The 16989-nt window shown below is 35.2% G+C and overlaps 1 protein-coding gene across 50 annotated transcripts in view; it reads right to left on the bottom strand.

The window, feature by feature from the left end:
• Nucleotides 1–16483, bottom strand: part of LOC108645188 (putative GPI-anchored protein pfl2) — a 232587-nt gene extending 216104 nt beyond the window's left edge. For 43 of the 50 annotated variants that reach the window (XM_031905261.1, XM_031905234.1, XM_031905238.1 and 40 more), the window contains exons 1-10: nt 16354–16451; nt 14639–14715; nt 13934–13969; nt 9279–9332; nt 7796–7834; nt 4424–4462; nt 3279–3317; nt 2043–2081; nt 856–909; nt 51–89 (exon numbers count right to left, since the gene is read on the bottom strand). In XM_031905261.1, the coding sequence (XP_031761121.1) occupies nt 51–89; nt 856–909; nt 2043–2081; nt 3279–3317; nt 4424–4462; nt 7796–7834; nt 9279–9332; nt 13934–13969; nt 14639–14675 (376 nt within the window). In that variant the 5' untranslated portion in view covers nt 14676–14715; nt 16354–16451. Of the gene's footprint in view, nt 1–50; nt 90–855; nt 910–2042; nt 2082–3278; nt 3318–4423; nt 4463–7795; nt 7835–9278; nt 9333–13933; nt 13970–14638; nt 14716–16353 lie in introns of all 50 variants that reach the window. The other 7 variants (XM_031905270.1, XM_031905271.1, XM_031905268.1 and 4 more) reach the window with 6 other exon arrangements.
• Between the last annotated feature and the right edge of the window lie 506 nt (nt 16484–16989).

Here is a 16989-nt window from a genome sequence, read left to right as displayed (position 1 = left end):
TCACTTCATATATTGCTTAGGTGCAAAGAAATTAAAAAATAAATTATTACCAGTGCCGGATGTCCCTGCTGTTGCTGTACCGCTTGTCACTGGAGCATGAAAAATATAAATACATATATTGCACAAGGACATATGTAAAGAAATAATTAACATTTATTAAACACAATTAACATTCCTTGAATTGCACCTAAAGAGAATTATTTTAACTTTTTCACTTGTATCCGTCTTTGGCAAAAATGTACAACTTCAAGGACTTATGTAAATAAACAATTAAAATATATTAAAAGTGCTAAAGAGACAACTTCAAGAGCTATCTGCGTCAAAAAACTTGAATTAAGGGAAAAAATATACTAACATTGATAAATAATTGTCTTAAGGGCTGGTTTATCCAAATTCAACGGTTCAATTTTTTTACAGTTCGAGAAAAAGTACGGCAAAAAAACCCTCAAGAATATACACAAAAATATTCTTCAGACCCCAATTCAGTATTTATTAAAGTAATACAAGGAAAAAGTCACCAGAAGAAACTGTGCAAGTAAAAGCTAGCGAGTTTGTAAAAGTCAACTATTGAGATTTTCAGCCATATTGAAAATGAACATGGAAATGTTATTCTCCCTGAAGTGTAATTTTTAACTTTTTTAATATTTATTGCACAATTTTCTAAAATCTACTATTTGATTTGCAGTTGTGTGAGCCCAGATATTTTCTTACTTCAGCTTTAGGGTTTTGATGCTCTGACAGGCTTGTAGCTAATCTGTAGGGATTCCCCACAGTATCTTATTCCTAATTCTCCCATTTTCACTTCATATATTGCTCAAGTACAAAAAAATTAAAAAATAAATATAAGGTTATTACCAGTGCCGGATGTCCCTGCTGCTGATGTACCATTTGTTACTGGAGCAGTGAGTGCTGAACAGAAAAGAAAAATATAAATACATATATTGCACAAGGACATATGTAAAGAAACAAGTACGATGTATTAAAAGTGCTAAATGTTCCTAAAGAGAATTATTATATCTTTTTAACTTGTATCCATCTTTGACAAATGTCAAATATACAAGTTAAAGTTCTATCTTGGTAAAAATTGAATTAAGCAAAAAAATACTAACATTGATAAATAATAACATTCAAGGGCCTGATTTGGAAGTCATATAAACTCAACATGGTATAAATTTGAATTAAACTTGTTCATTGTTTTACTTATAAAATGTCACGTTAATGCTTGAATCATTCATACTAAAATTTCAGGTTTACATTCAAGCCGAAATAATCACTAAAACATGAAAAGTTTGAGTTTAAATAGATGTTCATTTCCATGAATCCTCTTAATTTTTTTTCAAACAGGATTGCTCCAGCAGCCATTTTAGGAGCATTGGCACTCATTTTTGGAAAACAGTAATGTGATTATGTTTCGCTTAAACTGGGTGAAATAGAAAACAATAAAGGGATTAACTTCCCCTTGAAACTGAGTGAAACAGAAACCAATGAGGGGAGTAACTTCTCCTTGAAACTGAGTGAAACAGAAACCAATGAAGGGATTAACTTCTCTTTGAAACTGAGTGAAACAGAAACCAATGAATGGATTAACTTCTCTTTGAAACTGAGTGAAACAGAAACCAATGAAGGGATTAACTTCTCTTTGAAACTGAGTGAATCAGAAACCAATGAGGGGATTAACTTCTCTTTGAAACTGAGTGAAACAGAAACCAGTGAGGGGATTAACTTCTGCTTGAAAATGTGCCAAGGACAGGCTGTCACTGACTTTTCTATTTTTCTACTATTCTAAGCCTCCATAGGACTCAATGGTACTTGACAGATTAAGCCTTAACAGTTCACTAAACATTAATAAATCACGAATTATGGGAGTTATTTTTGAAAAAACAATATCAGAAAGATAGAGTACTGGCAAAAACCCTTTAGTAAGTCTCAAAAATATTTCTCGAAATTGTTCTCCACATTATATCTTATTCCCAATTTTCCTATTTTCTCTTCATATATTGCTCAAGTATAAAGAAGATGAAAAATAAATATAAGGTTATTACCAGTGCCAGATGTCCCAGCTGCTGACGTACCATTTGTCACTGGAGCAGTGAGTGTTGAACAAAAAAGAAAAATATAAATACATATATTGCATAAGGACATATGTAAAGAAACAAGTACGATGTATTAAAAGTGCTAAATGTTCCTAAAGAGAATTATTATATCTTTTTAACTTGTATCCATCTTTGACAAATGTCAAATATACAAGTTAAAGTTCTATCTTGGTAAAAAAAAATTGAATTAAGCAAAAAAATACTAACATTGATAAATAATAACATTCAAGGGCCTGATTTGGAAGTCATATAAACTCAACATGGTATAAATTTGAATTAAACTTGTTCATTGTTTTACTTATAAAATGTCACGTTAATGCTTGAATCATTCATACTAAAATTTCAGGTTTACATTCAAGCTGAAATAATCACTAAAACATGAAAAGTTTGAGTTTAAATAGATGTTCATTTCCATGAATCCTCTTAATTTTTTTTCAAACAGGATTGCTCCAGCAGCCATTTTAGGAGCATTGGCACTCATTTTTGGAAAACAGTAATGTGATTATGTTTCGCTTAAACTGGGTGAAATAGAAAACAATAAAGGGATTAACTTCCCCTTGAAACTGAGTGAAACAGAAACCAATGAGGGGAGTAACTTCTCCTTGAAACTGAGTGAAACAGAAACCAATGAGGGGAGTAACTTCTCCTTGAAACTGAGTGAAACAGAAACCAATGAAGGGATTAACTTCTCTTTGAAACTGAGTGAAACAGAAACCAATGAATGGATTAACTTCTCTTTGAAACTGAGTGAAACAGAAACCAATGAAGGGATTAACTTCTCTTTGAAACTGAGTGAATCAGAAACCAATGAGGGGATTAACTTCTCTTTGAAACTGAGTGAAACAGAAACCAGTGAGGGGATTAACTTCTCCTTGAAAATGTGCCAAGGACAGGCTGTCACTGACTTTTCTATTTTTCTACTATTCTAAGCCTCCATAGGACTCAATGGTACTTGACAGATTAAGCCTTAACAGTTCACTAAACATTAATAAATCACGAATTATGGGAGTTATTTTTGAAAAAACAATATCAGAAAGATAGAGTACTGGCAAAAACCCTTTAGTAAGTCTCAAAAATATTTCTCGAAATTGTTCTCCACATTATATCTTATTCCCAATTTTCCTATTTTCTCTTCATATATTGCTCAAGTATAAAGAAGATGAAAAATAAATATAAGGTTATTACCAGTGCCAGATGTCCCAGCTGCTGACGTACCATTTGTCACTGGAGCAGTGAGTGTTGAACAAAAAAGAAAAATATAAATACATATATTGCACAAGGACATATGTAAAGAAACAAGTACGATGTATTAAAAGTGCTAAATGTTCCTAAAGAGAATTATTATATCTTTTTAACTTGTATCCATCTTTGACAAATGTCAAATATACAAGTTAAAGTTCTATCTTGGTAAAAAAAATTGAATTAAGCAAAAAAATACTAACATTGATAAATAATAACATTCAAGGGCCTGATTTGGAAGTCATATAAACTCAACATGGTATAAATTTTAATTAAACTTGTTCATTGTTTTACTTATAAAATGTCACGTTAATGCTTGAATCATTCATACTAAAATTTCAGGTTTACATTCAAGCCGAAATAATCACTAAAACATGAAAAGTTTGAGTTTAAATAGATGTTCATTTCCATGAATCCTCTTAATTTTTTTTGAACAGGAATTGCTCCAGCAGCCATTTTAGGAGCATTGGCACTCATTTTTGGAAAACAGTAATGTGATTATGTTTCGCTTAAACTGGGTGAAATAGAAAACAATAAAGGGATTAACTTCCCCTTGAAACTGAGTGAAACAGAAACCAATGAGGGGAGTAACTTCTCCTTGAAACTGAGTGAAACAGAAACCAATGTGGGGAGTAACTTCTCCTTGAAACTGAGTGAAACAGAAACCAATGAGGGGAGTAACTTCTCCTTGAAACTGAGTGAAACAGAAACCAATGAGGGGATTAACTTCTCTTTGAAACTGAGTGAAACAGAAACCAGTGAGGGGATTAACTTCTCCTTGAAAATGTGCCAAGGACAGGCTGTCACTGACTTTTCTATTTTTCTACTATTCTAAGCCTCCATAGGACTCAATGGTACTTGACAGATTAAGCCTTAACAGTTCACTAAACATTAATAAATCACGAATTATGGGAGTTATTTTTGAAAAAACAATATCAGAAAGATAGAGTACTGGCAAAAACCCTTTAGTAAGTCTCAAAAATATTTCTCGAAATTGTTCTCCACATTATATCTTATTCCCAATTTTCCTATTTTCTCTTCATATATTGCTCAAGTATAAAGAAGATGAAAAATAAATATAAGGTTATTACCAGTGCCAGATGTCCCAGCTGCTGACGTACCATTTGTCACTGGAGCAGTGAGTGTTGAACAAAAAAGAAAAATATAAATACATATATTGCACAAGGACATATGTAAAAAAACAATTAAAATGTATTAAAAGTGCTAATTGTTCCTTCAGTTGTAGCTAAAGGGAATTATTGTATCTTTTTAACTTGTATCTGTCTTTGGCAAATGTAAAATGTACAACTTTAAGCGCTATCTGGGTCAAAAAAACTTGAATTAAGGAAAAAAAATACTAACATCCCCCTAAAGGCTGATTTATCAAAATTCAAGGGCCTGATTTACTAAAATTCATTTTTTTCTAGAGTTGAAATTAGTATAAACTCAACATGATGTGAATTCAAATTAAACTCGATCATTGTTTTATTTATAAAATCTCACGTTAATGCTTGAATCTTTCGTATGAAAATTTTGAGTTTACATTTTAAAAATCCTGAATTTTTCAAGCCGAATTTATCATTAAAACTCAAAAACTGTGGGTTTAAATGGACCTGCACCCAAAAAGAATTATTTTAGCTTGTAGCCCGCGGGCCGCCAGTTGGACAGCACTGAAATACAGGTACTGTTTTATTATTACAGAGAAAAGGGAATCATTTAACCATTAAATAAACCCAATAGGGCTGTTCTGCCCCCAATAAGGGGTAATTATATCTTAGTTGGGATCAAGTACAGGTACTGTTTTATTATTACAGAGAAAAGGGAATCATTTAACCATTAAATAAACCCAATAGGGCTGTTCAGCCCCCAATAAGGGGTAATTATATCTTAGTTGGGATCAAGTACAGGTACTGTTTTATTATTACAGAGAAAAGGGAATCATTTAACCATTAAATAAACCCAATAGGGCTGTTCTGCCCCCAATAAGGGGTAATTATATCTTAGTTGGGATCAAGTACAGGTACTGTTTTATTATTACAGAGAAAAGGGAATCATTTAACCATGAAATAAACTCAATAGGGCTGTTCTGCCCCCAATAAGGGGTAATTATATCTTAGTTGGGATCAAGTACAGGTACTGTTTTATTATTACAGAGAAAAGGGAATCATTCAACCATTAAATAAACCCAATAGGGCTGTTCTGCCCCAATAAGGGGTAATTATATCTTAGTTGGGATCAAGTACAGGTACTGTTTTATTATTACAGAGAAAAGGGAATCATTTAACCATTAAATAAACCCAATAGGGCTGTTCTGCCCCAATAAGGGGTAATTATATCTTAGTTGGGATCAAGTACAGGTACTGTTTTATTATTACAGAGAAAAGGGAATCATTCAACCATTAAATAAACCCAATAGGGCTGTTCTGCCCCCAATAAGGGGTAATTATATCTTAGTTGGGATCAAGTACAGGTACTGTTTTATTACTACAGAGAAAAAGTTTTAAAATTCTGAATTATTTGATTAAAATGGAGTCTATGGGAGATGGGCTTTCCGTAATTCAGAGCTTTCTGGATAACGGGTTTCAGGATAAGGGATCCCATACCTGTACTAACAATGATAAATTGTCTTAAGGGCTGATTTATCAAAATTGAACTTTGCAATTTTTTTTACAATTCGAGAAAAAGTATGGCAAAAAAAACCAAGAATATACACAAAAATATTCTTCAGACCCCAAAGTCAGTATTTATTACAGAATTACACAAGAAAAAAGTCACCAGAAGAAACTGTGCAAGTAAAAGCTAGCGAGTTTGTATAAAAGTCAACTATTGAGATTTTCAGCCACATTGAAAATAAACATAAAAATATTATTCTCCCTGAAGAGCAATTTTTTACTTTACTATTTAGGGCACACTTTTTAAAAATCTGCTACTTTCAAGCACAACTGTCACTTTCATGTCACTGCAACAAAGCACCTGATTTTCTTTGCAGACACCAATGATTTGCTGCCTTTGAGCCCAGATTTTAAAAAAGAAAAATATAATTACATATATTGCACAAGGACATATGTAAATAAACAATTAAAATGTATTAAAAGTGCTAAATGTTCCTTGAGTTGCACTTAAATTTATTGTATCTTTTTAACTTGTATCCATCAATGTCAAATATACTGTACAGCTTTAAGTTCTATCTGGGTCAAAAAACTTGAACTAAGGAAAAATATACTAACATTGATAAATAATCCCCTTAAGGGCTGATTTATCAAAATTCAATGGCCTGATTTACAAAAATGCATTTTTTTCTGGTCTGGAAAGTCATATAAACTCAACATGGTATAAATTTGAATTAAACTTGTTCATTGTTTTACTTATAAAATGTCACGTTAATGCTTGAATCATTCATACAAAAATTTAAAGTTTACATTCAAGCCAAAATTATCATTAAAACTTGAAAAGTTTGAGTTAAAATAGATGTTCATTTCCATGAATCCTCTTTATTTTTTTTCAAACAGGAATTGCTCCAGCAGCCATTTTAGGAGCATTGGCACTTATTTTTGGAAAACAGTAATGTGTTTGTTTCACTTTAAATGGGTGAAATAGAAAACAATAAGGGGGTTAACTTCCCCTTGAAACTGAGTGAAACAGAAACCAATGAGGGGATTAACTTTTCCTTGAAAATGTGCCAAGGACAGGCTGTCACTGACTTTTCTATTCCTCTACTATTCTAGGCCTCCATAGGACTCAATGGTACTTGACAGATTAAGGGGCTGATTTACTTACACACGAACGGGTTGAATGGAGTCCGATTGCGTTTTTTTCGTAATGATCGGTACTTTGCGATTTTTTCGTATGTTTTGCGATTTTTTCGGATTCTTTACGAATTTTTCGTTACCAATATGATTTTTGCGTAAAAACGCGAGTTTTCCTATCCATTACGAAAGTTGCGTAAAAAGTTGCGCATTTTGCGTAGCGTTAAAACTTACGTGAAAAGTTGCGCATTTTTCGCGTAAGTTTTAACGCTACGAAAAATGCGCAACTTTTTACGCAACTTTCGTAATGGATACGAAAAACTCGCGTTTTTACGCAAAAATCGTATTGGTAACGAAAAATTCGTACAGAATCCGAAAAAATCGCAAAACATACGAAAAAGTCGCGAAATGTTCGTTTTCAAGTCGGAACTTTTCCAATTCGGGTCGGATTCGTGGGTTAGTAAATCAGCCCCTAAGCCTGTCGAATTTTTTTTGACAAAAAAAAGTTCACTAAATATTAATAAATCACGAATTTTGGGAGTTATTTTTGAAAAAACAATATCAGAAAAATTGAGAGCTTGCAAAAACCCTTTAGTAAGTCTCAAAAATATTTCTCGAAAGTGCTCTCCACATTATATCTTATTCCCAATTTTCTCATTTTCACTTCATATATTGCTCAAGTACAAAGAAGATGAAATATAACTATAAGGTTATTACCAGTGCCGGATGTCCCAGCTGTTGATGTAGCGCTTGTCACTGGAGCAGTGAGTGTTGAACAAAAAAGAAAAATATAATTACATATATTGCACAAGGACATATGTAAAGAAACGAGTAGAATGTATTAAAAGTGCTAAATGTTTCTTGAGTTACATCTAATGAGAATTATTTTAACTTGTATCCTTCTTTAACAAATGTAAAATGTACAACTTTAAGTTCTATCTGGTTCAAAAAATTGGACTTAAGGAAAAAAATACTAACATTGATAAATAATTCCCTTAAGGGCTGATTTATCAAAATTCAAGGGCCTGATTTACTAAAATTCATTTTTTTTCTGGTCTTAAAAGTCATATAAATTCGACATGGTATAAATTAAAATTAAACTTGATTATTGTTTTATATATAAAATGTCATGTTAATACTTGAATCTTTCGTATTAAAATTTCGAGTTACATTCAAAAATCCAGAGTTTTTCGAGACTAAATAATCGTTAAAACTCAAAAACTGTGAGCTTAAATGGACGTTCATTTCCATGAATCCTCTTTATTTTTCCCAAACAGGAAGTGCTCCAGCAGCCATTTTAGGAGCATTGCACTCATTTTTGGAAAACAATAATGTGTTAAAGTTTCACTAGAAATTGGGTGAAATAGAAAACAATGATGGGATTAACTTCCCCTTGAAAATTTGTCAAGTACACACTGTCACTGACTATTCAATTCCTTTACTATTCTAAGCCTCCATAGGACTCAATGGTAATTAACAGGTTAAGCCTGACACATTTTTTTTACCCAAAAAAGTACACTAAGGGGGAGATTTACTAATTCACAAACGGACCAAAAGCATCCGAATGCGTTTTTTTTTCGTAATGATCGGTATTTTTGCGACTTTTTTCGTCGCCGTCACGACTTTTTCGTATGTTCCGCAACTCAATGGTAATTAACAGGTTAAGCCTGACAAATTTTTTTTTACCAAAAAAAGTACACTAAGGGGAAGATTTACTAATCCATGAACGGAGCGAAAGCATCCGAATGAGTTTTTTCGTAATGATCGGTATTTTTGCGACTTTTTCATCGCTGTTCTTCTTCGTATGTTCCGCGACTTTTTCATCGCCGTCGCGACTTTTTCGTATATTTTCCTCAACTTTTCCGTCGATTAAATAATCGTGCAAAATACGATAAAGTCGTGGTGGCGATGAAAAAGTCGCGCCAAATACAAAAAATCGTGACGGCGGCGAAATTTTTTTTTCGTTTCCAATCCGATTTTTTCCCTTTCGAGATTCGGATTTGTGGATTAGTAAATCTCCCCCTAAATGTTAATAAATAACAAATTATGGGAGTTATTTCCAAAAGAACAATATCAGAAAAATATCTCAAAAATATTTCTCAAAAGTATTCCCCACAGTATCTTATTGCCAATTTTCCCATTTTCAATTCATATATTGCTCAAGTACAAAGAAGATGAAATATAACTATAAGGTTATTACCAGTGCTGGATGTCCCAGCTGTTGATGTATCACTTGTCACTGTAGTACTTTGTGCTGAACAAAAAAGAAAAATATAAATACAGATATTGCACAAGGACATATGTAAGGAAACAAATTAAAATATATTAAAATTGTTCCTTGAGTTACAGCTAAAGAGAATTATTGTATCTTTTTTGACTTGTATCTGTCTATGGCAAATTTGAAATGTACAACTGTAACCACTATCTGGGTCAAAAAACTTGAATTAAGGAAAAAAAAGATAAAAACATTTATCAATAATCCCCTTAGGATTTGATTTATCAAAATTCAAGTTTTGCAAATTTTTTACACAAGAATATTCTTCAGATCTTTGGAAAAGTTGGCAGAAAAAACTCTAGGGTTGTAAACCCAACCATAACGCTGTCCCACAGCTCCCCCTAGCTTTGCTATAGAAGGTGCCAAAAACATAATTATAGATGCAAGGAAATTCCCCAATGAGAATTCTACTGAGCAACAATGTGACTGTAAGTGCAAGAGAAGTGACCAATGAGAATGCTGATTCCCAGCACTGTGTCAGGCCCCTTGCTGGTACCTTACATATAGAGATAATGATGGCATTTTTCCCGTCATTATATGGCACAGGAATCAGACATGGGGATAAAGGGACAGACTTGTTCAGTGCTGGGAAACTGTGCTTATTGCTCCCAACTCCAATTGCAGGAACAGAGAACAGGGAGCCGGATTTACTCACATCAGCTGGGATTCTCATTGGGTGATTTCTTGCATTTTAATGCAGTTTTATTGGGCAATATTGCTTTAAGAATACAACCCTGATGTTGCTGGACTACAGCTCCCAGTAGTAACGATCCTGGGGGTGCTGGATGTCGCCCTAGGCATTACGGCTGCATCATGGCAAACAGGTGCACTAAGTATCATTTGCATGTTAGTGTCACTCCAACTTGCAGCGCAGCAGTAAAGTGTGCCTGAGTCTGAGCTTTCAGCCAGCGCTACACATTAGAACTGCTTTCAGCTAACCTATTCTTTCTCCTACTCTCATGTAACTGGAGGAGTCCCAAGCCGGACTTGGATTTCTTACTATTGAGTGCTATTCTGATACCTACTGGGAGCTGCTATCTTTCTCCCTTCCCATTGATCTGCTGATTGGCTGCTGGGGGTGAGGGGGCGGATATCACTCCAACTTTCAGCTCAGCAGTAAAGTGTGCCTGAGTCTGAGCTTTCAGAAGGAGCCAGCGCTACACATTAGAACTGCTTTCAGCTAACCTATTGTTTCTCCTACTCCCATGTAACTGGAGGAGTCCCAAGCCGGACTTGGATTTCTTACTATTGAGTGCTATTCTGATACCTACTGGGAGCTGCTATCTTGCTCCCTTCCCATTGTTCTGCTGATCGGCTGCTGGGGGGGGGATATGACTCCAACTTGCAGCGCAGCAGTAAAGTGTGAGTGAAGTTTATCAGAGCACAGGTCACATGGCTGTGGCACCCTGGGAAATGAAGAATATGGCTAGCCCCATGGGAAAAACAGATTACAATGCAGGATTCTGCTGGAGAAGCTCTATTAACTGATGGGTTTTGAAAAAAAAAAATTACCATGAGAGTATCCCTTATAGGGAAGAGATGCCATTATTTAATGATCTTAAATTTTTACTCAGGATGTTATTATCTATATTTTTACAGATACAAATGATTTATGACATCATGAAGTGTGAATAACATGGAAAGCATGGACATATAAGTGCCATGGGCAAGCTGTTATATTCATTCTAATTTGAGTATGTATTTATTTCAATGTATAGGGATGATTCACTAAAGGTCGATAAGCGTTATGGCATACTTTTTTGCGTTAAAATTATAGTATTATCGCATGCAATAATTATATACAAGTCTCATATCGCGTGCATTAAATAACGCACAACCAAAAGTGTTAATTTTAACACATTGCATTAATTCTTGCGCAGAAATAACACTAACGCATGATTCACAAACACTTAGACGCGCTAAATATCACATTTGTCTGTGCGAAAATTAACCCCTACTTGGGGCAGGTGGTAATTATAGAAAAGTACAGTTCATGAGCTTTTGGCAACACAATATGGACTTTGCAGTGGGATTTATTCAGTCTGTGTTGGCTCCAGAGTGACGCAGCCACCAGTTTGCAGGGAAATGGGCATTTTCAGAAAAGTAGTTTTACTAACGTAATGGAGTGTATGGCTAATATGGCGCGCGTTTTTTCGCACGCGGTGAGTTTGTGTGCGCTGCATTAATTAGCGCACCTTGTGTCAAATACCGCATGAAAATAGTCTTCGCGACTTAAATAACGCAAAAAGCATCACGTCTAAATTAGCGCAAGTAAATGAAAGTAGTGAATCGTGCGTTAAGACGGGAAAAATGAGACGCAATAAAATTTTTAATGCATGCTATAAATTGCGCTAGTTTTAACGCTGCTTAGTGAATCAGCCCTTATGTATCCTAATTGTACTTCAGTTTTTGTGTTTTAATTATATTTAGTGATTGTGTCTCATAGGTCATTGTGAACAATAGATGGCGCTGTTTTACTGACTTTAAAAGAAAGTTTAGTGACTGTTTCAGCTTGAAACAGTGCCAGAGAATGACTTGAAATGTCAGTTTGTTCTCAATCTGAGCCATGGGATAATAAAGGCTTTTTAATCATACATCAGGTGCTGCCCATTGATGAACTGAATACATATTTTTTTCTTATTAATTATTATTCTGCTGCAGTGTCGGACTGGCCTGCTGGGAGACCATGACTTTTCCCGGTGGGCCCTAACCTTAGTGGGCCCTTTGCTTTTTCTTTAGCACAGAACATTAATTCTTTCTTAACTTTCCCATGTTTTGCATGTGTTTTACTTATTTCCAGCAGTGGGAAAGATAGGAAAGAGTTAGTCTTTTCCCTATTCCCATCACAGACTCCTAAACGGAGGCCAAATGTATAAGCAGGAGAATCCATGGGGGGGTTGTTAATTATACAGGATATTTAAGTGTTTAGCAATTTTAAGCATGAAATGAACCATACCCCAGTATCTAAATATATCAGTTGTAATATAACTTTCACTGAATGTTGTTGCAGGTATTGATGTGGCTTGAAATGTAAAAGCAGTGGTAGACTTACATATAGGAGATCTGATAGCATCCTAAGAATGCAGAAATATAGATTTTTTTTTATTCAGAAACCTGAATTTCAGGAAGTCCATTTAAGTTATTTGAAAGCTTGTTATGGGATCACATACAAAATTATGTAGTGGAGAATGCCATTATGAGCAGTAATCAGCATGGCTTTATGAAGGACAGGTCATGTCAGACCAATTTAATTGCTTTTTATGATGAGGTAAGTAAGAAGCTGGACAGTGGGGATGCAGTAGATATCATCTATTTGGATTTAGCCAAAGTGTTTGATACCGTTCCCCACAAACGACTGCTTTCTAAGCTAAGGTCTATTGGTCTTAGTGAAGTTGTTCATACATGGATAGAAAACTGGCTACAGGATTAAATACCTGAGATGTACTGTAAACATTTGCACCCACATGTTCCCCTAATGGCAAATCCATAATGGAGAAGGACCTTGGAGTCCTTGTAGATAATAAACTTGGCTGTAGCAAGCAATGCCAGGCAGCAGCTGCAAGGGCAAACAAGGTTTTGAGCTGTATTAAAAGGGGTATAGATTCACGGGAGGAGGGGGTTATTCTTCCCCTTTACAGAGCGCTGGTAAGGCCCCATCTAGAATATGCTGTTCAGTTCTGGTCTCTAGTAGTGAGTGAATTTTTTCTGCAGGCATGGATTCGCAGAAAATTTCATCATTTCGCCATTGGCAAATTGCTTTGTGAAACTTCTGTGAAAATTCACCGCTGAAAAATTAGTCGCGTCCAATTGGGCACTACCAAACCAAAATGGGCGCAGTCATGCCACAAAAAGACGCAGGTGACAAAAAAATTGCATGACAAACACGTTTCATGGATTGTCTTCTTCATTTCTCGAATTTTAGGGTAAAATGGAATGGAACGGATTCACTCATCACTAGTCTCCAGTGCTCAAACGGGACATTACTGAGTTAGAGAGGGTCCAGAGAAGGGCAACTAAGCTGGTAAAGGGTATGGGAAGTCTCAGTTATGGGGAAAGGCTGGCCCAGTTGGGTCTGTTTACACTGGAGAAGAGGCGCTTAAGGGGGGATATGATAACTATGTATAAATATATAAGGGGATCATATAATAACCTCTCTAATGCTTTATTTACCAGTAGGGCCTTCCAACGGACACGAGGGCACCCACTCCGTTTAGAAGAAGGGAGGTTCCATTTAAATATTCAGACAGGGTTTGTTACTGTGAGAGCTGTGAGGGTGTGGGATTTCCCCCCTGAATCAGTGGTACTGGCTGATACATTGCTTTTTAAAAAGTGAGGAAATACAGGGTTATTGAAAATCTCTCTTAATACAAGTTGATCCAGTTGATTCCCCCTCTGAGGCAAATTGGAGAGGCTTCAGAAGGGTTTTTTCTCGTCATCTGGATCAGCTAGTGGTTAGGCAGGCTTTATATAGACATTAAAGGTTGAACTTGATAGTCATGAGTCTTTTTTTCATGCTAACTTACTATGTTACTATGTTAATCAATTTTATGCCAAAAAAATAAATGAAAAAACTCCAATACCATTTGTTTGAGCTGCTCCTCCTAACACAAGGTAAGCTGGAAAGAAAATGGAGATAAAAAGATAGGAACAAAAATGTGAGTGAACATGAATTTCTGAATGCATCCCATTCCCCACTCCTACCTCACCCCAAATATATTGCACGGAATAAAGAAAAACACAGAAATACATATTTATAATCTACATCTATGTTTTTAATGGGACAAGTTACCATATTGTATGAACCATCACAGGCCCACCCAGACTCCGTATTAAAGACAATGGATCTGCAATCAGGGCAGTCACGCTACTTGTATGGATTAGAAGTCTCCATTGATTTTTATATTACTTGTAACCTTACTGCAGAAACCATTTCAAATGTGAGACAGGATCCCTAAAGAGCCAGGTTTATTATATAAAATGAGGATGTGTCTTTATGTAGATGTTAGAAAGCCATATGTTAAACCTTAGCTCTTAAGTTTAATTTTACCATAGACTCCTTGGGTAGATAGTATGGGTCTTTTTGATTCCCCCCCACTATCATGCAAGAAGTTTTAACTGGAAAAATAATGCATATATTCTCATCCTCATTAGATCCCCATGCATCATGGCTACAAGTATCTTAGGATACTGGGCAGTACAGAGAACCAGCTTTGTTTTGTTATAGTTTAGAAGATAAAGTTATTAAATGAACCATAAGCAAATGTTTTGCAATAAAAATAACTCACTAAGCAGAAAAATCTTTGCAGTATAACGAAGGTCCATAGTAACACAGGAACAGCAACACAGATTGACAGAGATGCACCTGAGGAACAAGGAAATATGTAAGTATCTCACATGCAGGAACTTTCCTGACTGCCTACATATATTATGATATAAATACTTCAGTGGGCAGTTCCAGGAAATTCAACTTTGAGCTTGCATAACAAATACACATTCCACACGTGGCTCACAAGTACAGGTATGGTATCCTATTATCCAGAAATCCATTATCCAGAAAGCTCTGAATTACAGGAAGGCTGTCTCCTGTAGACTCCATTTTAATTAAATAATTCAAATAGTTAAACCCAATAAAAAGGAAAAAAAATAATATTTATTTCATTTTTAAATGATTCCCTTTTCTCTGTAATAATAAAACAGTATCTGTACTTGATCCCAACTAAGATATAATTACCCCTTATTGGGGGCAGAACAGCCCTATTGGGTTTATTTAATGGTTAAATGATTCCCTTTTCTCTGTAATAATAAAACAGTACCTGTACTTGATCCCAACTAAGATATAATTACCCCTTATTGGGGGCAGAACAGCCCTATTGGGTTTATTTAATGGTTAAATGATTCCCTTTTCTCTGTAATAATAAAACAGTACCTGTACTTGATCCCAACTAAGATATAATTACCCCTTATTGGGGCAGAACAGCCCTATTGGGCTTATTTAATGGTTAAATGATTCCCTTTTCTCTGTAATAATAAAACAGTACCTGTACTTGATCCCAACTAAGATATAATTACCCCTTATTGGGGCAGAACAGCCCTATTGGGTTTATTTCATGGTTAAATGATTCCCTTTTCTCTGTAATAATAAAACAGTACCTGTACTTGATCCCAACTAAGATATAATTACCCCTTATTGGGGGCAGAACAGCCCTATTGGGTTTATTTCATGGTTAAATGATTCCCTTTTCTCTGTAATAATAAAACAGTATCTGTACTTGATCCCAACTAAGATATAATTACCCCTTATTGGGGGCAGAACAGCCCTATTGGGTTTATTTAATGGTTAAATGATTCCCCTTTCTCTGTAATAATAAAACAGTACCTGTACTTGATCCCAACTAAGATATAATTACCCCTTATTGGAGGCAGAACAGCCCTATTGGGTTTATTTCATGGTTAAATGATTCCCTTTTCTCTGTAATAATAAAACAGTACCTGTACTTGATCCCAACTAAGATATAATTACCCCTTATTGGGGGCAGAACAGCCCTATTGGGTTTATTTCATGGTTAAATGATTCCCTTTTCTCTGTAATAATAAAACAGTACCTGTACTTGATCCCAACTAAGATATAATTACCCCTTATTGGAGGCAGAACAATCCTATTGGGTTTATTTAATGAGTAAATATAAAACAATGAGGGGATTAACTTCCCCTTGAAAATGTGCCAAGGACAGGCTGTCACTGACTTGTCTATTCCTCTACTATTCTAAGCCTCCATAGGACTCAATGGTACTCGACAGTTCAAACTTGCTGAATATTTATAACTAAATATTAATAAATCATGAATTATTCATAAATCTCGAAAATTACTAGAAGTAAAATAAAATTTGACTTTTTCTCAAAATTGCTTAGTAAATGTTACATCAAAGCATCACAGTTTCTGTGTATTTGATAAAAAAAAGTTACTAAAATAAATGAATTGAAATGAATTTGCCGGACTTACCAATCTCCTTACTGCTATCCTTATAAGTACAGGGATTCACTGCAGCACTGGCTTGAAAAGCACTTTGGCTTCTTATGTGCTATCAATAGAGGGTGGTAACTCCCCCATTAGGGGGCGTGGACAGAATATAAAAAAATACCATGTAGATGGCTGGAATGTACTAGAATAAAGTAGTTGTAAGCTATTTGGATTGCTTCTGGCAACTGACTAGAGGCGTTAGGCTTGTCCGTATAAATGTCTACATGGGTATATAAGGGTCATGTCATTGTTTTAAGTATATTCAAATAACAATTCTGAAGTATTTAAGTTACTCACTTCCTTCACACCCTCAATCTGTTTCTTACTCGTGAGCCACAGCCAAATGTAAAAAGACTTGGGGAGCAACACAAGCACCATAAAAGTTCATGGAGGAGCCAAATAAGGGCTGTGATTGGCTATTAGGCAGCCTCTATGCATCCTATCAGCTTACAGGGGCTTTATTTGGTAGGAAATCTTGTTTTTATTCAACCAAAACTTGCCCCCAAGTCAGGAATTCAAAAATAACTCCCTGGTTTGGGGGCACTGAGAGCAACACCCAAGGGGTTGGGGAGCGACATGTTGCCCCTGAGCCACTGGTTGGGGATCACGGATGTAGAG

Source organism: Xenopus tropicalis, chromosome 7 (genome assembly GCF_000004195.4).
Source record: "Xenopus tropicalis strain Nigerian chromosome 7, UCB_Xtro_10.0, whole genome shotgun sequence".
In the NCBI taxonomy this organism is placed as follows: Eukaryota; Metazoa; Chordata; class Amphibia; order Anura; family Pipidae; genus Xenopus; species Xenopus tropicalis.
Note: the sequence above shows the minus strand (reverse complement) of the source record. Positions and strands in the feature narration are given on the sequence as shown.